This window comes from Staurois parvus, unplaced genomic scaffold (genome assembly GCF_062004578.1).
Source record: "Staurois parvus isolate SC_StPar_1 unplaced genomic scaffold, SC_StPar_1.0 ptg000003l, whole genome shotgun sequence".
Taxonomy (NCBI): Eukaryota; Metazoa; Chordata; class Amphibia; order Anura; family Ranidae; genus Staurois; species Staurois parvus.
Window position 1 is genome coordinate 1168045 of NW_028317799.1, and position 25104 is coordinate 1193148.

At 42.4% G+C, this 25104-nt stretch overlaps 1 protein-coding gene across 3 annotated transcripts in view; it reads right to left on the minus strand.

Annotated features, from left to right (window-relative positions):
- CCDC57 (coiled-coil domain containing 57) overlaps nt 1-25104 on the minus strand; it is an 84787-nt gene that overhangs the window by 33217 nt on the left and 26466 nt on the right. For all 3 annotated transcript variants that reach the window (XM_089670847.1, XM_089670765.1, XM_089670933.1), the window contains exons 6-10: nt 23868-23942; nt 18102-18302; nt 11385-11543; nt 10349-10511; nt 8550-8684 (exon numbers count right to left, since the gene is read on the minus strand). In XM_089670847.1, coding sequence (XP_089526973.1) covers nt 8550-8684; nt 10349-10511; nt 11385-11543; nt 18102-18302; nt 23868-23942 — 733 coding nt within the window. The remainder of the gene's footprint in view (nt 1-8549; nt 8685-10348; nt 10512-11384; nt 11544-18101; nt 18303-23867; nt 23943-25104) is intronic.

The following is a 25104-nucleotide window of genomic DNA, read 5'->3' on the forward strand; positions in this document are numbered from 1 at the left end:
GCTTGTTCAATGAAGCTTTGGCAATGAAACCTGGAAGCTGATTGGTTTCTATGCAGAAGTGAGTCTGATTTTGGACTCTCCAGCTTTAGTAAATAAACCCCCATGTTTCACGTTGAAAGCAGAAGTGATGTAACACTCTCTTGCTTCCGCTGTGTGATGAGACACCTAGCTAACAGATGGGAAACCTCACTTTCGTCATTCACTGTGTGTGCTGCTAGTAATACTGAGTCATGACAGAGCTTCAAAGAGGGCAAATTGTTGGTGCCGCTTAGCTGGTGCCTCTGTGACTGAAGTTGACAATTTATCTGCTGCGTCACGAGCAGGGTGTATTTGATTTAAATCACGATTTAAATCACTAGTCAGTAAGGCTTGATATAAATCCTAGTTTTCTACATAAAGACTAATTCTTGCTGGTATAACTTTAATATACAAGTAGATGAAGAATTTTAGAATAACAACTTTTCATATTAGTTTTTTTATCCCCAGTTTAATAGGTTAATCATTCATATTTGGACAACTTTTCTGTTGTACTTAGGAAGGAGAAAAATAATCATTACCTTAACCTCCCTGGCGGTATGATTATTTCAGATTTTTGGTGCTGAAAGCGGTACCATTTTTTTGCATGGAAATATGTATTTTTTTTATTGTAGGCTGTAATTTTTAGGAAAAACTCACTGAAATCTGTCCGAACAAGAGTCTAGTAAACATCCCGGGTATGATAAAATTTGAAACACAAAATCATAAATTATAATTTAATAAATAATCATAAAAATAATATAAAAATAATAAAAAATTTAATTCAATAATATAATCAAACCAAAAACACTGAAATGTGAAATATAGCGCCAAGTTCGCACATTGCTGAGCTCAGTCGCAAAATCGTTTTCAGTTTCTGATGACGAATTTCCCCCACGAATCATTATCACTCAATTCTGTAAGTAGTTCTGATTTACTATCGCTGTTCTCTAGCTGGTCTAAACCGCTTTTGACCTAAAGGGACACTTTTTGGACGCCATGGACATTTCTCAGTTTCCAGGCAGAAAGAACAGACAAAATGCAGGCAGGGCGCCGGACAAAGCACTCGGGACAAAATGTATGTGAAATGGGTTGAAACAGCAATGTTTTACTGTGTAAAATGAAAAAAAAAAAAAATGACATTTTTTAAAATTTTTAAATTTCCCGCCGGCGGCGGCGGCCGTACGTCCTGACGTAACAGGGACAGGACACAGAAGCCGGATGCCGGCATCGGCCGGAGGAGATGGCCGGGGACGCTGCAGGGGACACATCGTGGGAGCGCAGGGTAAGATAAGTGAAGAACACATGCCGGTGCAGCGCCGCATGGTAAGCCCGAGTGTAGCTCGGGGTTACCGCTTTTGGTACTGAAATGTTACCCCGAGCTACACTCGGGAATACCGCCAAGGAGGTTAATAATAACAATTTAAATAGATTTATTCAACTGAAACAATAACATTCCAGCATATGTGATTTGCTTAAACATCCATGTTTGGTAACTAATTTGGCTAAACAAAATCTATATATTTGAAGAAACTTAGACTGTCAGCCCCTTCCTCCTCACACTTAGTTTCACTTTCTTCTTGTGCAGATCTATTCCACTCCAAACAATCAGAAAAATATTGTTTCTATTCTATTCACTGAACTTCTTGAAACTTAGCAGTGAAGGGGTTGATTCTGTATTCATAGGTTTGTAGAAGTTAGGATGAAGGTCTTTTTCTTAACTCTGTTCATGTTATAACATTTTTGCTGTGAAGAAGAGGCATGTGATCTCCGCTGAGTCAAATTCAGTTTTGAGAACTGCAAAAGTAAACCAATCATCTGTGATAATATCTTGTAGGCAGAGAAACTGCCCAATAATCTTACATAAACCTCTGGAAGAGCATGACATTGTGAATGGATTCATGGAATTTATTTACCAAAAAAATTAAACATATACAGCCTTATTCTACATAATTAAAAAACTAATCTTTATTTCATGATGGAATAACCTTTGGATGGTAATATATTTTCCTCATAAAGCATTTTATTTTAAAAAATCCGATTTGAATCAAAAAAATCTGATTTAATTAAAAAAAATCAGATTTTTTGATTTTTTTTAAAAAAATCATTGATTTTTATCCACCCTGGTCACGAGGTACAGTATCAAAGGGTATGACAGCATATACAGTTTCCAGGAAACCGTTGTCTGATAAGCAATAGCGCAGTCGAAATGGTCAGCTGACCAAAAAAAACAAAAAGGACATTGCGCAGGACTGTGACCCGGAATAGGAAAACAACTGCTGCAAAAGTGACCGCAGAGCTCAATCTCAGTCTTCACAGGACTGATGTGGTCATCTTCTGTCAATAGCTAACCAATAGGAATGGAGAACAACACAGCACAGCACAAGCACAGTTGTCATCAATCTTATCAGGTTGGATGAAATCTGTAGCACAAATAACAGTGAAATTAAAATACGATGTTTGTTCACTTGAAACTGATAAGGCACTACTTCAATAAAAACAAAGGACAATAGAGATTAGATAAAGGAAACAGTCATATGTTTTAATTATGGTTATCTGATAACAGCTAGGAAATGCCACTATTTTTACAGAAATTGTGTAACAAGACTGAACTGCTTCACAGCAACTGCAGCAACTATGCTGATGCCTACAGGAGGAATAGAAGCTGGCAAACCAAATTACACACAAAATAGGCCAGCTCAGAATACTACCCTCCTCAGTTTTTCAGCTAAGCAATACTGACAGCATGACCATGAACACAGAGGCGACAGACCTGTCCCTCAATGGACTCCAAGAAAATAATTTTATGGCGAGCACAAAATACTTTGTTTCTTTCTCAGCCAAAGAGGGGAACACGCTTGTGACCTCCAAAGGCAGTCCAATTGAGGAAGGTGGGCAACAGAACAAACACCAACAGGCCCAAGAAAAACAAGAAACTTGGAATTGCTTGCGGCTCAAGGAGATGCATGAAGTACCTTATGCCAAAAGCTGACTTCAGATGAGGTCTGAACATCAACCTGGTAGAACCGAGCAGCAGGTGTCAGCTTTACAAATTAGGGAAACAATTGCTTGATGCCGAAAATCCCAAGAAGAACTCACAGATCTAGCTGAGGTCCCCTTGACAGGAAAAGGTGGAACCTGATCCCTGAGATCTTGGATAATTGTTTGACTGAGCTACCTATAGATGGTGGAATGAGAAGCTGGTGCACCCTTAAGGAAACCATCTGGCATGACCAAAAAGGAAAGCAGTACTACCTCCTTTTGGGTAATTATATAGTGTGGACTTCTCCAATGGGTTCAAATGGTGGTTTCAGAACCAGATTCAGATAAACAGAGAGATAAATGAACAAAAGGAGTAAGGTAGGCCATAGATGGGCCATTTATCGGCCGAATTTTAGGCTGATAAACGAAAAATCAGGTCGGCTCCGTTACCGATGCTGCCAGCAATGTCCACGAAAAACGGACGTTTTACGTGGATTTTCCAGCATGACCAATAAAAATAATTGTGAAGATCCACGAAAAATGGCCAACGGCTGGCCCCACCAACAGCGTGAATATCGGCCGATTTTTCATGCAGACGAAAATTCGGTCAATAAACGACCCGTACCCTGCATCCACAGGGTAACCAAGTACCCTGCATCCATAGGGTAACCAGGACTGGCATCTGTGGAGAGGATCTTCCAGAAGATGAAAAGGAAGGACTTCTCAAATTCCAAAGGCAGATTCCTAAACCACCAGGCTGGAGACAACCCAGTCCTCAGTTTCTAAACAAATCAGTCTGTCCTGGGACTTGATTGACTTATCCCACGATAACAGGATGTTGCTTTGTACAAGTCAGGAGTGAAACTGGGTAAATGTGGCTGACTCGAAGGAGGCTACCATCGGGCCCAAGGCTTTCATGCAAAAGCAGAGTCAGACAACTGCTGGACTGCAGCGTTTGAAACTGAGATTGGAGAGTTTGACATTTCTCCTGTTTAGGAAACACTCTGGCCTGAGTTGTGTTCAGAACTAGACTGAGATACTGCCAACAATGGGTCTGTTCAAGTGATAATTTCTAACAGTTCGGGATCAGTCTGAACCACTGTAACATCTCTACAGCAAAGCCATATTGTCCATCAGGGCCATGCGCTGCCTGCTCCTTTAACAGGAGGTCCTTTAAGTATCCCACAATGGAGATGCCACGAGAGCACAGTAGGGCTAATACTAGAGCCAGCACCTTTGTAAACACCCGAGGTGAAAACAAGAGGCCAAAGGACACAGGCACAAACTGGTAATGTAGTGGCCCCACATAGGAAATTCTGAGGCACTGAAAAAATAGGTAAAAGTATGTACACATTCTTGATGCCTACAGCAGCCAGAAAGTCTTCCTGTGTTGCAAAGCGATGACAGACCTGGTGGATTCCATGTGGAATTGCTGAGATCAAATGAAGACATTCAGAGCTTTGAGATCTAAGATGGAGCATATGAGAACTGTGAATGTGTTAAGAGTAAAATTCTTGAAAACTCTCTGACCCAGGAACTGGGGCAAAGACACCTTAGTCCAGAAGACCTGAAACAGATCTGTTAATCTCTGCTAAGACACAGGAAGGTTGTAGGTGAAAAACAGGAGATGGGGGCAGGCAACTAAACTCCAGTTTGTAGCCCTGGGATACCACCTCCTCCACCCTAAGCACCTGCAACGGAAATGGTCAAGGCCCAGCCACCGAGAGGCCGCATATTTGCGTATGCTCGGTGTGAAGGGGTAAATAATGGTATCAAGAGTATATCCAAAGAGATATTGGTCATGGGGACCAGATCCCTTTTGGGTTCCAGTTCTGCAGTCCAGCACATTAACCAGGTGTCCTACGAATGTGTACCAACACAAGACTCATGTGGAGATAAGCCAGAAAGTTTCCAGCAAAGCATCACAATTGAAGTTTTAAGTTAGAGCCATTTGCTCTACATATTAAATGAGCGAGGGATCAACTGCAGAAGTGTTAATATTTTGACCAGACAGCCATGGTCGGAGAAAGTAAAGCCACTGCTAAGATACGGTGAAGAACAGTATAGAACAGATGTTCTCGAAGTGGCTTCTAACCTCTCATCAGTTTGGTCCTTCAAGACAGATATATCCTCCCCCAGTATGATGGTCACATAAGGCAGGACACTGCCAAATCCAGAGTGGAGATAGCCCACTTTTGTCCAAAATCCTCCCCAAACAGGTATAGTGCTAAGCCTTGAGCAAAGAGAAAACATCTTGTTAGTTTGTTTCTGATCTCCAAAGAGAAAGTACGAACAGTGGGTGCAATGGGAAGATTTTTATAGCCTTACGGGCTCTAAAAGTCCCAAGATTTGAAACAGTACTAGTAGGCACCAGGCTGATTTTCTAGTTTCAGAATTGTATGCACATCACTGATCAGAACTGAAATGGTCTCTTTTAATTTGGTACTACTAGCAGAAACCTGCTAGTATAAACTCATCCGGGAGTGACCTAGAATTACACAGTGGTTGATTTACTAAAACTGGAGAGTGAAAAATCTGCAGATGTGCATGGTAGGCAATCAGCTTCTAATTTCATCAATTTAATTAAGCTTTGACAAACAAACCTGGAAGCTGATTGGTTTCTATGCAGAGCTGTACCAGATTTTTCACTCTACAGGTTTTGTAAATCAACTCCAGAGTCTCTGCAGGCAGTTCCTCAGAAACTGCTAAGGCCTGAGGTAAATCAGATACCGATTCTGCAGGAAAGGCACAGGAACATATTTGTGGCACCAGCGGTGACTTGGCAAATAACTGGACTATTTGGGACAAGGCATTGCACAACTAAAGACTCTAGTGCAGGGGCGAACTGACCATTTGGAAACTCAGGCACTGCCCGAGGGCCCGGGGTCAGTAAGGGGCCCCATGAGATGCCCCTGGTACCTTTCATAGGCTTTTTGGGTGTGGTTTGAGTGTGGGCGAGGACACAGGGGCCACATGATCCCCTATTGCCCGGGGGCCCCATGAGTTGTCAGTCCACCCCTGCTCTAGTGACAGAAAAACTCTAGGAGCAGGGGGCAACAAGATTATAGGATGCACACATCAGCATTATAAGTAGGGGTACTTCAAGCAGCCCCAGTATCATTAGTAGAGCATGAACTGGGGGACACATAACAGCAGGACATTCCCTCTGTATCTAAAATCAGACATGTTGAGAATTTGTTATTTTGAATAACATAATTAACATTTTCCTCCTGCAGTCACTGAATGCCAGCAGGAGGGAGAAGCTGGGTTTTAACAGTTACAAGAGGAAAATGAAGAAGATCAGCTCCTGTATATGCTACCCCCTCCACCCCTTTTGTCCAAATATAAAACAAGCCCACTGAAGCATGGGGGAGAAGGGCGGGGGTCGCCACTGCAAACCCTGACAGTACACCTGTAATTGGGGTGTGTGGTAAAACCTTGTCTCAAATATGGGGTTTTACCACCCAACAAACCGCAAATGTAAATGAGCCCTTACTGTCCTGAGACCCCTATTCTTGCTTTCACTTTGATGCGCTGTGGTTTACCCACTCTGCCAGTGTAGCACAGTGCACCTACTGTTTAGCTGCACTTTTCTATAGACTTCTATTATATCTTCTGGGTGTGGTGCAATTTCTGAAAATGCACCAAATTCCCAGGATATAATAGATGTCTATTGCAGAGTGCAGCTAACCCGCAGGAGCATCAGTGAGAAAGCACTGTGGATCAGTGTCAAAGCAGCCTAATGGTTGTTAATCCTTTTATAGGTGCTAATATGCCCACTGCAAACGTGCAAAGTATCTGTTGTTTAACACACTGACATTCTTTTCCTCTTCTAGCTTCTGCTGGCATCGCTTTCTGTCTACAGGCTACTAGAAAGGTCCCAGGCAAAGCGCACTTGGTATCACTCCACCTAGGACAGGAGCCAGTGGTACAGCAGAAGCATCGGCTTATGCTCTCTCTGCAGATGTCAGCTCTATGCACTCTTGACACTCTGGGATGGAGGGGCGGCAAGCCCATATCGCAGTCAATGGGTTGCCAACCCCAGGTATGCGCTTCCCTGGTTTATGGTCAAAGCCCGCATTTGGTCCGAGGGTTGAGCACCACTGCAGTAAGGTAACGCTGGCGACTCTGGACTAGGAAAGCAAACCATACCTAACTTGTCACCAGAATGAAGTCTGGAAAGCATGTTGGCCTACAATTGTTTTCCTTGCCGTTGTCCAATCCTTATGTAGGTGGCAGTATAGCTCTGAGACTGTAGACCTCCTGTGAAAAGAATCTAAGGACTTTTTCGTATTTGTTTTCAATATAAAATATACATAATTCTAATCAATCAATCAATATTAAGTTAGTAATGCAGGCCATAGATGGGTCGAAAATCGGCCGATTTTTCGGCCGAAAATAAAATCGGCCGATTTTCGGATCGTTAGTGGGCTATTTGGTCGGCCGTTTTTCGGTATTTTGGCCGTTTTTTTTTTTTCTGTAAAGTTGGAAAAAAAACGGCCGATTTTGCCGATCGGCCGATTTTCGCGGCAATTCGGCCGATTTTTTGCCGATAAAAAATCTGCGCATGAGAAGTGACCTGCAAGAGGAAGACAAAAAGAAGAAAAAGAAGAAGAGGAAGAGGATGAAGAAGAGGATGAAGAAGAAGAGGAAGAGGATGAAGAAGAGGATGAAGAAGAAGAAGAAGAAGAGGAAGAAGAAGAGGATGAAGAAGAAGAAGAAGAGGATGAGGAAGAGGAAGAAGAAGAAGAAGAAGAGGATGAAGAAGAAGAAGAGGATGAGGATGAAGAAGAAGAGGATGAGGATGATGAAGAAGAGGATGAGGATGAAGAAGAAGAGGATGATGAAGAAGAAGAAGAGGATGAGGATGAAGAAGAAGAAGAGGATGAGGATGAAGAAGAGGATGAAGAAGAGGATGAAGAAGAAGAGGATGAGGATGAAGAAGAAGAGGATGAGGATGAAGAAGAAGAGGATGAAGAAGAAGAAGAGGATGAGGGTGAGGAAGAAGAAGAGGATGAGGATGAAGAAGAAGAGGATGAGGATGAAGAAGAGGATGAAGAAGAAGAAGAAGTAGGATGAAAATAAGAAGAATTCCAGTCCAGCAAAAAGTGTCTCTGCAGAGAGCTCCGCTATTTCTGACAGTTTTTTGACAGTTCCTTTACATTTACAGCGGTTGCAACAATGTATCTATTTGTTTCCGAATAAAAACATCTGTATCCTAAATGGAAACAAATAGATACAATGTTTCAACCGCTGTAAATGTGAAGGAACTGTCAGAGAACTGTCAGAAATAGTGGAGCTCTCTGCAGGGACACTTTTTGCCGGCTGTAGAAGGGATGAAAATCGGCCGATTTTTTTTACCATTGATGGTAACGTCGGCCGCTTGAACGACCGAATTTTCGTTTTTTAAAAGAAAAATCTGCCGTTTTTCTCCCCATCTATGGCCTGCATAACTCCATACATAAACTCACTATAAAAACAACATCATTTTCCTTTGTTATGTTTACATACAGGTGCTAGGATACATACAGAGTGCAGACTCATTCTCTTACCTTTTCTCCTATGTGAGTCAATGTTCCCTGCTTCCTGATAGTGGCCACAGCCTTGTCCCTTTCCCAAGTCACAGTGGAATTTACAAGCTGCAGCTCATTCAGTATTCTATCCTTTTCCTTTAGTTCAACTTCCAGCTACAACATAAATATTTCAATTAAAAAAAATAAAGTATACTTTGTCTTATTTCTTTCTTTCACACTTTGTCTTATTCCCTGTCATGCCAAGTAATTCAGGGTAAATATTTCAGGGTTAAAGAATGATTCCACCTCAAACATTCACCCTTGAATTTTTAGAACTTTTATATATTCCCCCCTTTTCATACTTCTGCATTTTACTGTTTTCTGCTAAAAAGTTACTGGTTCCCATGGATGATTAGCACATTAGAGCCCGTATGTGTATGTGAATGCTAGAGATCAACACACTGGTGTGAACTGGCCCTAAGAGAGTGAAGTACTGCTTTAAAATATGTAATTCCTTTATTTCTGACCATATTAACAAAAATAACATATTTACAAAGCCTCTTCTTATTTCTTTCAAGGTTTGGGAAAATCTTTAACCTCCTCGGCGGTATGATTCTTTCTGATTTTTTGTGCTGAAAGCGGTACCATTTTTTTGCATGGAAATATGTAGTTTTTTATTGTAGGCTGTAATTTTTAGGAATAACTCACTGAAATCTGTCCGAACAAGAGTCTATTAAACATTCCGGATATGATAAAATTTGAAACACGAAATCATAAATTATAATTTAATAAATAATCATAAAAAATAATAATAATAAATTTAATTCAATAATATAATCAAACCAAAAACACTGAAATTTGAAATACAGAGGCAAATTTGCACATCGCTGAGCAAAGTCGCAAAATCGTTTTCAGTGTCTGATGACGAATTTCCCCCAAAAATCATTATCACTCAATTCTGCAAGTGGTTCTGATTTACTATCGCTGTTCTAAAACCACTTTTGACGTAAAGGGACGCTTTTTGGACGCCATGGACTTTTCTAAGTTTCCAGGCGGAAAGAACATTTAAAATGCAGGCAGGGCGCCGGACAAAGCACTCGGGACAAAATATATGTGAAATGCATTGAAACAGCAATGACAGCAAAAATGACATTTTTTAAAAATCTCAAATTTCCCGCCGGTTCCGGTGCCCGTACGTCTCGACGTCACAGGGACCGGAACACAGAAGCCGGATGCCGGCATCAGCCGGAGGAGATGGCCGGGGACTCTGCAGGGGACACATCGCGGGAGCGAAGGACAAGGTAAGTGCTGCAGGGACCCCCAGAGCAACGCCGCATGGTAAGCCTGAGTGTAGCTCGGGGTTACCGCTTTTGGTATAGAAATTTTACAACGAACTACACTCGGGAATACCGCTAAGGAGGTTAAGTCACAGTTTTTATTGATCCTAGTCTATCCCCCTCACTGTCTGTCCAATGACAGCTGACAATGTAAGGATTGGGATTTTGCCCTCGCTCTCTGTTTTGGTGATAACTGTCATTGGAATAGAAAATAGGAGCAAACATTTGCAATGGGGACCAGTGAGCAATATAAATGTGATAGAGGTTCTACCCTTCCCTACTCTACTTTAAAAAAAAAATTGGACTAGAGGTCCACTTTAAGCCCAAATTCCTGCAGGGACAACATTAATTGAAGTAACTCAAAAGCAATCAATTAATCAAGTTTACCTTTTTATTTTCTAACATCACAGAAATGAAAAACAAAAATGGATGCTGCATTAAGCAGTCTGCTCCTTGCACTGTTTATTGAATAAGCCTGAACATCTAAGCTTCCAGTTGTACCTGATCCTTGGCTATGCTGAGACCTTCAATCAACTCCTCCAATCTCTGATACTGGGTTTTCTCTATTTCTTCACAGCGCTTCTGCCAGTCCAACTCCACCTGCACCCTGGCCTGTTCTAACAGACGCTCCCGCTCCACCGAACCCGCTAACTGCTGCTGGTACCTGGTTTTAAAAGAGTCAGATCTTGACAATAAAGGAACAGCACAGAAAGATATTTAAAAGAATATAAACACAGAACTCTTCCTTTTAAGAAAATGAGGATTTAATAAATAAAATTGTAAATACAGTTAATGCCTTTTCGATTTTTTGTAAATATTACCTGCATAATCATAAAGCATATTTCAAAGTTTTTTTGTAAAAAGTGAAAAAAAATGAAAATATTGTAGCTGCTGACGTTGAAAAATCAAGTATTTACCAGTGCCTGGAGTCCAGCACTGTCTTCCCACAGTCGGTTCTTCTTACTGCTGCGAGTTCCATCTTGGATTTGGGAGCCGCCTGTGACGTCCTGAGGAATCACAGCTGGCTGCCCACTGCGAGATAGATCCAGTCGCACAGCGCTGCCCAAAGTACAAGTCAATGTTGCCTGGGCAAAATTTGAGGAAGTGATAGCGGGTATCTGTTAAAAAAGTTACCTGCTCCCCATAAAAATAAAAAAACAAAACAAAAGAAAGTGTTAGGGGCAAAGCTATCTACCTCTAACCCCTGAATGAGTGCCTGAATGAGGGCCGGAACGGGAAATGACATCACTCCGGTCCTCCAAGGGCCATAGAGATATGTGCCGGCCATCATTCCTTCACTCATCTCTATGTCCAGCGTCGGGATTGAGGGTTTCTCAGGTAAGGCTGAACTACCGAGCAGCGGCCGGGGCACGGGGCGGGGTTTTTCGGCACCTGTATCGGTGCTTTTTTTTTTTCATTTCGGCCGACGGCCGACAGGGGTGTTTTTGGCCGAAATGTTTAGGCCACAGAAATTTTAGTGCATCCCTTGTAATGATGACAACAACAGCTGAGTTGATGTCTGACAATCTGCACTTACCTCTCTATATCCTTCTGGTATTTGGCTATCTGAACTTTCAGCTTTTCCTCCTTCTCCTGCAGGGACTGAATCTGAAGATCTTTGTTTACAGTTTTTTGAGACAATTGAGTGATGTGTGAATCCCAACCAGTCTTCAATGTGTCCACATCATCCTTGAGCCTTTAATGGTGAAAACAATTTGTTTTACATTTTTCTTTTCATTTGACACAAACTTATAAAGCTGTAATATTTTGGTTGACCTGCTGATGGCAGTGCTACTCAGTATTTATTGTATTTAGATGTACAACTAGCAGTGGCCTCGGCTGGGCAGGTTTGTCCTGAGGCTTCATTATACTTTCACCAACCACTTGTGCACAGATTTATTACACTTTTCAGCCCATGCAGGTGGCACGAAAAAAAAAAAGCAACAAATACAGACCAGGGGCGGACTGACAACTCATGGGGTCCCCGGGCAATAGGGAATCATGGGGCCCCTGTGTCCTTGCCCATACTCAAAAAAGCCTATGAAAAAGGTACCAGGGGCATCTCATGGGGCCCCCTACTGACCCCGGACCCTCGGGCAGTGCCCGAGTTTCCAAATGGTCAGTCCGCCCCTGATACAGATTTTACCACGCATCCCATAATATAAACAGTCTGCTCTATAAGCTGGAGCTGACAAATGTTCATTGCGGGATTAGTACCATGGGGAAGAGAAAGGGGACTAGCACAGCTCTTGACTTGGACTCCAAGTTGGTTGTATTAAAAAAACACTTATCCTCCAGAAGGTTTACCCCCCTTCATGACCAGGCCATTTTTTTTTTTATGGCACTGCACTACATTAACTGACGATTGTGTGGTCATGCAATGCTGTATGTAAATTAAATTTGTCATGTTTTTCCACAAATAGGGCTTTCTTTCAGTGGTATTTGATCACTACTGGGTTTTTTACTTTTTGCGCTGTAAACAAAAAACAAAACAGCATTTTTTTACTTTCTGCTATAAAACATATCCCATTAAAAATTTTAAAAAAAAAATCAAATTTCTTTATAAATTTAGGCCAATATGTATTCTGCTACATATATGTGGTTAAAAAATAGCAATAGGCATATATTGATTGGTTTGTGCAAAAGGTATAGCATCTACAAACTATGGTAAGTATACTGGATTTTTATTTATTTATATGCTAGTAATGGCAGCAATCAGCGACTTATAGCAGGACTGTGATATTGTGGCGGACAATCTGACACTGACTTTGTGGGAACCAGTGACACCAATACAGTGATCAGTGCTAAACAAAATGCAATGTCACTGCACTAATGACACTGGCTGGGAAGGGCTTAATCATCTAGGCCAATCAAAGGGTTAACTGTGTGCCTAACCAGTGTTTTTGTGTTTACTTTTAGGTGCTTTTACTAAGGGATGTGCTGGATCTTATTACCTGCTTTGCAGAAAAATGGAATCCAGCACATCACCATTGACAGGACGGAACTCTGCCTTGTTTACATATGCAGAGCTCTGTCCAGTGTGCCTCCTCACCGATCAGCAGGTGTCATCAGCCATCTATTGGCCAGCACACGCTGATCAGCTTCTGCTGTGACTAATCACAGGAAAAGCAGCATGCGCGCATGGTCCCTACAACTGGTTAATATGTAAAATGGTTTTGTCTACATTTTCTTTCTTTATATGATCAGGCCTAAAAAACAAAGAATAAAAAGCCATAATATTATGAAATACTGAAAAATACTAATCTTTATATTTATGTTAGCATTCCAGGTACACTTTCATCATACCTACTCTAATGTAAAAGTTTGCTGCGTACAGAGATGAATGGCTCAAGGTGAAATCCACACATACAAATGAATTAATCAGAGCAGGCACTACTTCCTCTCACTCTCCCATTCTACACACAGCTCAAGGTTTCAATAAGACAGAGAGAGCCTGAAAACAGGGAGATTCTGCTATGCCCTCTCTTCTTTTTTAATATTTTTATTTTTTAATTTTCTAAATGGTACAATATCAAGAAATATCCACAACTTACATCTCAATAGCTCTTGCATTATGAAACCATTCTTTTTACAATAAATAGAAAGAAACCATAGAAAAATTTGACAGGTACCCGCTCCCACTTCCACGGAGTTGTCCCCCCCCCCCCTCCCTCCCCGTAGTCTTGTGGGACACGTGACAGGTCCCAGAAGACTACGGGGCCATTCACAAATCGCAGCCGTTCTCGTGCATGCGCCGTGGGCACCCGGCTGTGAAGCCGCAAGCTGTCACAGCCGGGTGCCCACACTGAAGATGCCAGTGCCAGGGAAAGAAGACAGCCGGTGAAAGCAGGACATCGCTGGACCGAGGAACAGGAGCGGATTCTTCTGCACAGTACAGCCGAGTGGCCGGCCCAGTATTCTAACCCCGCGGCAGCGGGGATAACGGAACGGCCACTCCATATTCGCTCCATAAGACGCACAGACATTTCCCCCCATTTTCTTGGGGGAAAAAAGTGCGTCTTATGGAGCAAAAGATACGGTATATTAAAAATACCAAAAATTATAATTTCATCAACATATCTACCATCTCTTTACAAAACCTATAATAAAGACACCTCTGTCTCTCTGAAATAAAAAAATAATATCATACACTGCTCAAAAAAATTAAAGGAACACTTTTTAATCAGAGTATAGCATCAAGTCAATGACACTCCTGGGATATTGATCTGGTCAGTTAAGTAGCAGAGGGGGTTGTTAATCAGTTTCAGCTGCTTTGGTGTTAATGCAATTAACAACAGGTGCACTAGATGGGCAACAATGAGATGACTCCCAAAACAGGAATGGAGGCCAGGTGGACAGGTGGAGGCCAGTGACATTTTTTTCCGTACTCCTCTTTTCTGATTGTTTTTCACTAGTTTTGCATTTGGTTAGGATCAGTGTCACTACTGGTAGCATGAGGCGATACCTGGACCCTACAGAAGTTGCACAGGCAGTCCAACTCCTCCAGGGTGGCACATCAATACATGCCATTGCCTGAAGGTTTGCTGCGCCTCCCAGCACAGTCTCAAGAGAATGGAGGAGATTCCAGGAGATAGGCAGTTACTCTAGGAGAGCTGGACAGGGCCGTAGAAGGTCCTTAACCCATCAGCAGGACCGGTATCTGCTCCTTTGTGCAAGGAGGAACAGGATGAGCACTGCCAGAGCCCTACAAAATGACCTCCTGTAGGCCACTGGTGTGAATGTCTCTGACCAAACAATCAGAAATAGGCTACATGACGGTGGCCTGAGGGCCCAACATCCTCTAGTGGGCCCTGTGCTCACTGTCCGGCACCATAGAGCTCAACTGGCATTTTCCATTGAACACCAGAATTGACAGGTCCACCACTGGCGCCCTGTGCTTTTCACAGATGAGTGCAGGTTCACCCTGAGCACATGTGACAGACGTGAAAGGATCTGGAGAAGCCATGGAGACCGTTACGCTGCCTGTAACATGGTTCAGCATGACAGTTTTGGGGTGGGTTAGTGATAGTCTGGGGAGGCACATCCATGGAGGGACGCACAGACCTCTACAGGCTAGACAATGGCACCCTGACTGCCATTAGGTATCGGGATGAAATCCTTGGACCCATTGTCAGACCCTACACTGGTGCAGTGGATCCTGGGTTCCTCCTGGTGCACGACAATGCCCAGCCTCATGTGGTGAGAGTATGCAGGCAGTTCCTGGAGGATGAAGGAATTGATACCATTGAATGGCCCCCGCGCTCGCCTGACCTAAATCCAATAGAACACCTCTGGGATATCATGTTTCAGTCCATCCAATGTCGCCAGGTTGCACCTCCGACTGTCCAGGAGCTCAGTGATGCCCTGGTCCAGATCTGGGAGGAAATCCCCAAGGACACCATCCGTGGTCTCATTAGGAGTATGCCCTGATGTTGTCAGCCTTGCATACAAGCACGTGGGGGCAATAAACTACTGAGGACCATTTTGAGTTGCTGAATTGAAATTTCAGCAAAATGGACTAGCCTGCTCCATAATTTTTTCACTTTGATTTTCGGGGTGTCTTTGAATTCAGTCCTCTGTAGGTTGATCATTTTTGTTTCCATCAAACGATGGGACATCCTTACATTCCTAACACATTACCCCGTCCATGTCAGTATAGATATCCAGCAGGAGATTTTTTCTCATTGAGATCTGATGTGTTCTTTTATTTTTTTTTGAGCAGTGTTTGTGTGTGTTTACACACACACACATATATAATTTTGTGTGTGTGTGTGTGTGTATATACATATACACACACACATATGTATTCACACACTATTATAGCTTCCCTGAGTTTTGCTGGCATTTACATTTGTGTAGAGAATGTCAGAATCAGCCTCCGTGTACATTTATAATTTATTTGGCACTTCAAAACAGAGATCCAGCCAAGTGTCATCCCTCTGATGATGCCGCACCTCTGCTCACATTACCAGTGACGTCTTGAGAATGCTCCAGCTCACAGATATTCAGGAATACAGCATACAGACATCAGAGAACATTCACTGACATTTACAGAGGGACCTTGTTGGTGCTGTATATTCAAATTATGCTGCACAGTCAAATACTTGCAAAAGCAGAATGTACATCTATCACCGTCCACCCAAAGGGGCTGATTTACTAACACTGGAGAGTGTAAAATCTGGTGCAGCTGTGCATGGTAGCCAATCAGCTTCCAACTTTGGTTTGTTCAATTAAGCTTTCACAAAAAAAACAAAAAAAAAAAACCTGGAAGCTGATTGGTTTCTATTTGGAGCTGCACCGGATTTTACACTGTACAGTTTTAGTAAATCAACCCAAAGTGTTATTACAGTGCCTTGAAAAAGTATTCATACCCCTTGAAATTTTCCACATTTTGTCATGTTACAAGCAAAAATGTAAATGTGTTTTATTGGGATTTTATGTGAAAGACCAACACAAAGTGGCACATATTTTTTTTACAAATAAATCTGTGAAAAGTGTGGCGTGAATTTGTATTCAGCCCCCCGGAGTCAATAATTTGTAGGACCCCCTCTCCCTGCAATTAAAGCTGCAAGTCTTTTTGGGGATGTCTCTCCCAGCTTTGCACATCTAGAGAGGGACATTTTTGCCCATTCTTCTTTGCAGAATCGCTTAAGCTCTGTCAGATTGGATGGAGAGCGTCTGTGAACAGCAATTTTCAAGTCTTTCCACAGATACTCAATAGAATTTAGGTCTGGACTTTGACTGGGTCATTCTAACACATGAATATGCTTTGATCTAAACCATTCCATTGTAGCTCTGGCTGGATGTTTCGGGTCGTTGTCCTGCTGGAAAGTGAACCTCTGCCATAGTCTCAAGTCTTTTGCAGACTCTAACAGGTTTTCTTCTAAGATTGCCCTGTATTTGGCTCCATCCGTCTTCCCATCAACTGTGACCAGCTTCCCTGTCCCTGCTGAAGAAAAGCATCTACACAACATGATGCTGCCACCGCCATGTTTCACGGTTGGAATGGTGTGTTTAGGGTGATGTGCAGTGTTAGTTTTCCGCCACACATAGCGTTTTGCTTTAAGGCTAAAAAGTTCCATTCTGGTCTCCTCTGACCAGAGCCCCTTCTTTCACGTTTGCTGTGTCCCCCACATGGCTTCTCGCAAACTGCAAATTGGACTTCTTATGGCTCTCTTTCAACAATGGCTTTCTTCTTGCCACTCTTCTATAAAGGCCAGATTTGTGGAGTGCACGACTAATAGTTCTCCTGTGGACAGATTCTCCCACCTGAGCTGTGGATCTCTGCAGCTCCTCCAGAGTTCCCATGGGCCTCTTGGCTGCTTCTCGAATTAATGCTCTCCTTGTCCGGCCTGTCAGTTTAGGTGGATGGCCATGTCTTGATAGGTTTGCAGTTGTGCTGTACTCTTTCCATTTTCAGATGATGGATTGAACAGTGCTCCATGAGATGTTCAAAGCTTGGGATATATTTTTTTAAACCTAACCCTGCTTTAAACTACCTCACCACATTATCTCTGACCTCTCTGGTGTGTTCCTTGGCCTTCACAATGTGAAAAAGAAAAAACATATCCACAAGGCTCCAAACACAGATGGAGGCAGCAAGTGAGCAGAAATGGGGAGCAGTTTTGCTTGTGCACAAAAAAAAAAATAATAATAATAACAAACAAAATGTTTGCTATCTGTAAGAGAAGTCCCTGAATACTTACCTATTCAGTGGGCAGCAAAGATGAACTCCACTGCTGGCAAACAGTACAGTGGGGCAAAGTTTAAACATTCAGTGTTTTGGGAGTGTTGAATGCCCGAGACCCCCACTGTGTTGGGGATAAAAGGGTTGGTCAGTAATTTTTTTTTAGGGGATTGCTTGCATTCAGTTAGGGAAGACCCAATCTGTAGACTTTTATACAGTATACTAAAAAATGTAAAAAGACAATAGCTTCCCTCTAAGTACGTGTGTCTGTGTAACTTTGTGGCTGCTGCATTTTTACTCAGGGTGCAGGGTCTGACAGATGTCACCGCCCTTCAGGAGGTGAGGAGGTGATATAAAGCCTCCTTACTGCCTGTCAATTGCTGATCCAAACATGGATCGTTCTTCAGAGGGCACTCCACCGTGAGTGTGAAAGAGCCCAAAGAGTTTAGAGAAAAAAAATTGTGTAAATCACAACTCTTTGCTTCCCCTCTCAATTAAGCTGTGAGTGTAGACTCTCTCTTTGCAAGTCAGAATTGAAGCTCAGCTGATAATCAGGCATTGACTCACTTCATGATGGTGCTTTCCTTCTCTTCCAGTACAGCCTGATGATTGTATGTCGCCCTCTGCTGCTCCATCTGCAGAGTCTCCACACACCTCTGTAGCTCCTTCTTCTGATAATCCAGCTGCTGGATCTGTTCGTTGTGAGCTTCCTTCATCGAAGCCAGAGCTGACTCTTTCTCCCGTGCACCGTGGTCTAGTTGCTCATGTCTATAAATGGCCAATGAAAGACTCTAAAATTAATATTACAAATTGATGCAAATGATCTGATAATCATTGCCCTGACTAAGACCTGACCTCACAAGCCTCCCAGCTCTTTAGCACATATAGTTACATATCGTATTTTTCGCTCCATAAGATGCACTTTTTTCCCCCCAAAAAAGGGGGGAAAATGTCAGTGCCAGAATACTGGGCCGGCCGCTCAGCTCTGCAGTCGGACCTTACCTGTTCCTCTATCCAGCGGCGCGCTGTCTTCCCAGCTTCTGTAGTGTGTGTGACAGCCAGGTCCCAAGTGCGCATGCGCAAGAAGCGGTGCTCTTTGTGAATGGTAAGGCGGTACCTGGGACACATGACAGATCCCAGAAGCCGCCGGACCAATCACAAAGTGCAGCGCTTCTCGCTCATGTGCACTGGGCATTTGGCTGTCCGCCGAGCGCCCACACTACGGAAGCCGGGTAGACAGCGCGCGGCTGGATAGAGGAACAGCTAAGATCAAAGAACAACTCCGCGGAAGTAAGAGCGGGTACCTGTCAAATTCAGGTACCCGCTCCCCCTCCCTCCCCAAAGGTCAGCAGTCATCTCCTGTACTGTCTGCAGTCTCTGGTCATCTCCTGTACTGTCCGCAGTCTCTGGTCATCCCTGTGCTGTCCGTAGTCTCTGGTCATCTCCTGTACTGTGTCCGCAGTCTCTGGTCATCTCCTGTACTATGTCCGCAGTCTCTGGTCATCCCTGTACTGTCCGCAGTCTCTGGTCATCCCTGTGCTGTTTCCGCAGTCTCTGGTCATCTCCTGTACTGTGTCCGCAGTCTCTGGTCATCCCTGTACTGTTTCCGCAGTCTCTGGTCATCTCCTGTACTGTGTCCGCAGTCTCTGGTCATCCCTGTACTGTTTCCGCAGTCTCTGGTCATCTCCTGTACTGTGTCCGCAGTCTCTGGTCATCTCCTGTACTATTTCTGCAGTCTCTGGTCATCTCCTGTACTATGTCTGCAGTCTCTGGTCATCTCCTGTACTATGTCCGCAGTCTCTGGTCATCTCCTGTACTGTGTCCGCAGTCTCTGGTCATCCCCTGTACAGTGTCCGCAGTCTCTGGTCATCTCCTGTACTGTGTCCGCAGTCTCTGGTCATCTCCTGTACTATGTCCGCAGTCTCTGGTCATCTCCTATACTGTGTCCGCAGTCCTGGTCATCTCCTGTACTGTGTCCGCAGTCTTTGGTCATCTCCTGTACTGTGTCCGCAGTCTCTGGTCATCTCCTGTACTATGTCTGCAGTCTCTGGTCATCTCCTGTACTATGTCCGCAGTCTCTGGTCATCTCCTGTACTGTGTCCGCAGTCTCTGGTCATCTCCTGTACTGTCCGCAGTCTCTGGTCATCCCTGTACTTTGTCAGCAGTCTCTGGTCATCCCTGTACTGTGTCTGAAGACTCTGGTCATCTCCTGTACTATGTCTGCAGTCCATTAGTTCACAATTTATTTTTTTTCCTGTTTTCTGCCTCTAAAACCTAGGTGCGTCTTATGGTCAGGCGCGTCTTATGGAGCGAAAAATACGGTAGTTTGGCTGAAAAAAAGACAAAAGTCTATCCAGTTCAACCATAGAAGACAATACCTTATAAAGCAGAAAACCAAAGTTGTTTACATTCTTCCCAAAGTGAACCTGTCGGAAAGGTGGGCAATTGAGCTTATAATACAATTGCATCAGCAGTTCATTTTCAGTGAAACCACATGTCAGAACAATCAGTAGGATCCTGAGATATAGGCAGCTGAAGTTATAAGCTAAGCTGGACTTTCTACTAAAAGTTGAGTATGATCTTTCCCTCTTCTACCCCCAAACCACTCTATGGTTTCTTGTTGTGATAGGTGTCTCTATCGAACAATATGAAGGGAGCAAAGCAAACCTTATCTTTTTAAATGAAAAGTCCATATTTGCCTATAGCTCTGAATCCAATGATCATATTGACATGCGTTTACACCCTATTTCAGTTGTAAAGGTTTCTGGCAGGTCTATTTTGACAAAGGATTCAATTACGTAATACTGTTATGTACACAAAAAAGAAAATGAAGGCAACCACTACATCTAAGGGCTAGTAAGCTGTAGTATATTACAATTTTTATATTTAAACACCTTCCCTGCTCATCCTCTCCAAAACATAAGGGGAAGGTGTTCTGTAGTCCACAGAGAGAACTGGGAACAAAGTAACTGATAAGAGTGCAGCACATGAATTTATCAGCTCACAAGATTTCTGGTAGGATAAACTGGCATGTTTTGCACATATCAAACAGATGTAACAAAACGCTTTCTATATTCAACCACTTGAGCTCCAGGCCCTTTTTAACACATTTTGTTTACATGTAACAATTTGTATTTTGTGTTAGAAAATTAGTTAGAACCCCCAAACATGATATATTTTTTAAAGCAGAGAATAAATTGGTGGCTTTTGCAATTTTTTTATGTTCCACGGTATTTGTGCAGTGGTTTGCAAACGCAATTTTTTGGGCAAAATGTTAAAACAAAAAAAAAACAAACAATACATAACCAATTTTTGGGTAAAATGTAAAATTCTTTACAGATTACCACTTTAGATTTACAGGAGGTGTAGTGCTAGAATTACTGCCTATGATCTGATGTTTGTGGCAACACCTCAATGTGGGACGATCACTGTCTGAGCGCATATGGGACCGATACATGCGTTTGCACAAGCGGGGGGGGGGGGGGGAGGGGGCGTTTGAGAGCAGGGGCTACACTAATTTTTTTTTTCACACTGTTACTTTAAAAATTTCTTTTTGATCACTTCTATTGCTGTCACAAGGAATGTAAACATCCCTTGTGACAGCAATAAGCACCTGAGAGGTACTTCTTATGGAGGGATCTGGCGTGCACAAGACCCCAAATCCCTCCTCTGCCCTCAGAAGCATTCAAAACACCAACACTGGCATTTTAAAATGCTTTTGATTTTTTAAAAATGGCGCCATTGACATCCAGGTTAACCGGAAGTGATGTACGGTCATTGCTCCCAGGTTACCATACCGGAGACGATCCCAGCTTTGTTCGGATGCCCGCCCAGAAAGCAGATATGCCGGCTGATTGCTCAGGTCTTACGGTGGGATAGGAGAGCCCAATGGAGCGTCGAAAGATGGGATTGTCCCCTCCCGCTGCTTGTACAATCAATCAAGCGGCTTACTTAGATACCGCTACTCCTGTGATCTTCACTTGCCTTCAGGTCCTGGCCACCCTAATGCCTTGTGAACACAGGAGACTGGCCACTCAGCAAAATGCTTTGTATGTTCTGAATGAATGCAAAGCATTCTTTGAATGGATGAGCTGCAGAGAGTGACCTCACCGCCCCACCTCATCCAAACAGAGAATGCTTTGCATTCATTTAGTAAATGCAAAGCATTCTCCGAATGGCTCCCCTACTGAGCAGCTAACCTCCTGTGTTCTCAATACATCAAGCCAGCCGCTCATCACAGGACCAGGAAGAGGCGATCAGTGGAGTAGTGGTGTCTGCTTCAGTGATTTCCAGCTACCAGGGGCATCAGACAAGTATGGTATATATACATAGTTGCACTGGTACAAACTGGACCAATGAAACTATGTAAAAATATACAATGCTTGAAATTCATCTTTACTAAACTTAAAAGGACTAAATAAAAGAAGTTTACGGTTATGATTTGCATACACTTTAATGATGTGATCTGCATTCTCTGCCACAATGAAAAAAGAGATAGGGAGCCCAGCTGTCCAAATTGTCTGATACCAGCTATTACTACAGAACACGTACAGCAAAGCTGATTGGCTGTCTTCCAACATTCCCATGCCTGCCAATTCTTACCATAATTAATTATGATACCCTCCCCCACTATCTCAGGCACACAGTGTAATTAGTTATCCAGCCTACTTGGCCCACACTATTATCAATTAGTTGTAACATTAATGGCTTATTTACACTGGCTTTGCCCTCTTAAGATACATTAGAAGTGGATTGCTCTTCAATGGGTGTTTGGCAGTGTAAATGAGGCCTAATAAAAAGGGCCCCACTTCATCATCATGAAACGGTGCATTTGGTGATCACCAGTGCAGGCTACAAGCCAAGAATCTAAAGAATCTGATTGGCTGTTGTGACAGTACAAAAGTTTAGTCCAACTTTGTGATCATGTTTCTTCTTCCTCCCACATTTACAATATTACATAAAACATGCTCACATCCCTCCCCCATGCTTACCTGAATTTTGGGGTTCTTCTCCCTGAAGCTTTCGGTCTGCATTTGACTTTTGTGGGGCTGTGTGGCTCCACACACACAAATGCATCATCCATGCACAGGTCCAATCAAAGGGATCTGTGAATGCGAAGGCTACAAATCCCATCTGCCAACACAGCAATAGCCTTGTAGAGCACAAATGTGGTCACTGTACTTGTAGTCCACTTCCTCCAGTCCAGTAGTTTTAGGACCACACCTCCAAACAGGGCTGGGTGAAAAGTCTGCAGGAGCCTGTATTTTACACACACAGGACGTACTGATTGCAGCTGCAATGCTATGCAGGCCTGTATGCAAAAAATTAATAAATGCATTTTTTTCTTTGATCAATGATTGTGTATTTATTAAGGCCAAAAAGTGAATCTTATTTCATTGATGCACTCATGATGCACTCAGTAGAATTCCAGGCAAACAATACATAAACACCCCTTTAAAAGGGAACCTGTGTTTTGCCCATGCAGGGCAAACCAACAGGTTCACTTGAAAATGTATGTATAGCAAGCATTTCTTTTTGTTTTGGATAGAATAGGGAAAAATTAAAGTGGTTATAAAGGTAAAATATTTTTTACCTGATTGCATTCCCTGCATTATGGTAAAAACGTTTTACCCCTTGCTGTACACCCCCAAGCACTTACATGAGTCCTGTATCGGTCCAGCGCTGTGCTGGCCTGCATCTCCTTTTCCTACAGCCACAAGACACAGAGGCAGCAGTGGGAGCCATCCTGCTGCTGTCAATCAACCTTTGCGAGGAGGGAGTAGGGGGTGGGGCTGAGCCGCACTATGTGTGTCTAAGGACGCACACAGCCTGGAATGCATGGTGTAGAGGAGGAGCAGACAGAGCTGGCAGGGGTCCCCAGAAGAGGAGTTAAGGATCTGCTCTGTTCGGTACCATTGCACAGAGCAGGCAAGTATAACATATATTTTATTTTAACTAAAAAAAAAAAAAAAAACAGCCTTTATAATCAATTTAAAGCCCTTGTCAATTTATCTCTTGCTGGCTGTGTCCTGTTGGAGAGATTGCTTGTCACAGAGACACAACATGTGAGATGAAATCTCTACAAAATGAAGGGAATTCCCGTGTTGGATAATTGTTGCCATAACATTTGAACATTTGTCCCCATTGGAAGATTTACCTTCACCTCTTTCTAGTGGCAAATCTATAATTTGTCTTTTTCCCCATGCTCTGATTCACCGGCAAAAGTCAGTAAAGCAATGAGAGAAAGTGAATCAACCTGGGTGGATGTACAGACAGCAATACAAAAAAATAAAAATACCTTCTGCATTCCAGTGATGTATGACATGAACTTACTTCAGTTGAAAAGCTTTCTTCTCTCTCTCCAGCTGATGCTGTAGTTTCTGTATATTACCCTCCAACTCTTTTATTCTACAACACAAGATACGGTCCAAGTTATTTCTTATCACAATAGTCTAGGGTGGGAGTACAGTCTTTGCCTTGGGCAACATCTTTTTGTTTGCTTTTACTACTTACCTTGATAGGCCACAAAAATGCCAGCATATGAAAGTTCTATAGTCTCTGTTGCAAAACTAGGAGGTATAGTAAGCCTCAACAGTGGCTTCTGATCAGGGTGGATAAAAATCAACGATTTAAAAAAAAAAAAAAAAAATCGGATTTTTTTGATTTAAACCGGATTTTTTTTATTTAAATCGGATTTTTTAAAATAAAACGCTTTTTCAGGAAAATATATTACCATCCAAAGGTTATTCCATCATGAAATAAAGATTAGTTTTTTAATTATGTAGAATAAGGCTGTATATGTTTAGTTTTTTTGGTAAATAAATTCCAATTAAGATTATTGGGCAGTTTCTCTGCCTACAAGATATTATCACAGATGTTGGTTTACTTTTTGCAGTTCTCAAAACTGAATTTGACTCAGCGGAGATCACATGCCTCTTCTTCACAGCAAAAATGTTATAACATGAACAGAGTTAAGAAAAAGACCTTCATCCTAAGAATACAGAATCAACCCCTTCACTGCTAAGTTTCAAGAAGTTCAGTGAATAGAATAGAAACAATATTTTTCTGATTGTTTGGAGTGGAATAGATCTGCACAAGAAGAAACTGAAACTAAGTGTGAGGGGGAGGGGCTGACAGTCTAAGTTTCTTAATATATATATATTTTGTTTAGCCAAATTAGTTACCAAACATGGATGTTTAAGCAAATCACATATGCTGGAATGTTATTGTTTCAGATGAATAAATCTATTTAAATTGTTATTATTAAGGTAATGATTATTTTTCTCCTTCCTAAGTACAACAGAAAAGTTGTCCAAATATGAATGATTAACCTATTAAACTGGGGATAAAAAAACTAATATGAAAAGTTGTTATTCTAAAAATCTTCATCTACTTGCATATTAAAGTTATACCAGCAAGAATTAGTCTTTATGTAGAAAACTAGGATTTACATCAAGCCTTACTGACTAGTGATTTAAATCGTGATTTAAATCAGATCCACCCTGCTTCTGATGTCACCAAGGGTAGCATATAATATTTAGCATATGTAATGCTACAGAAGAATGTCAGA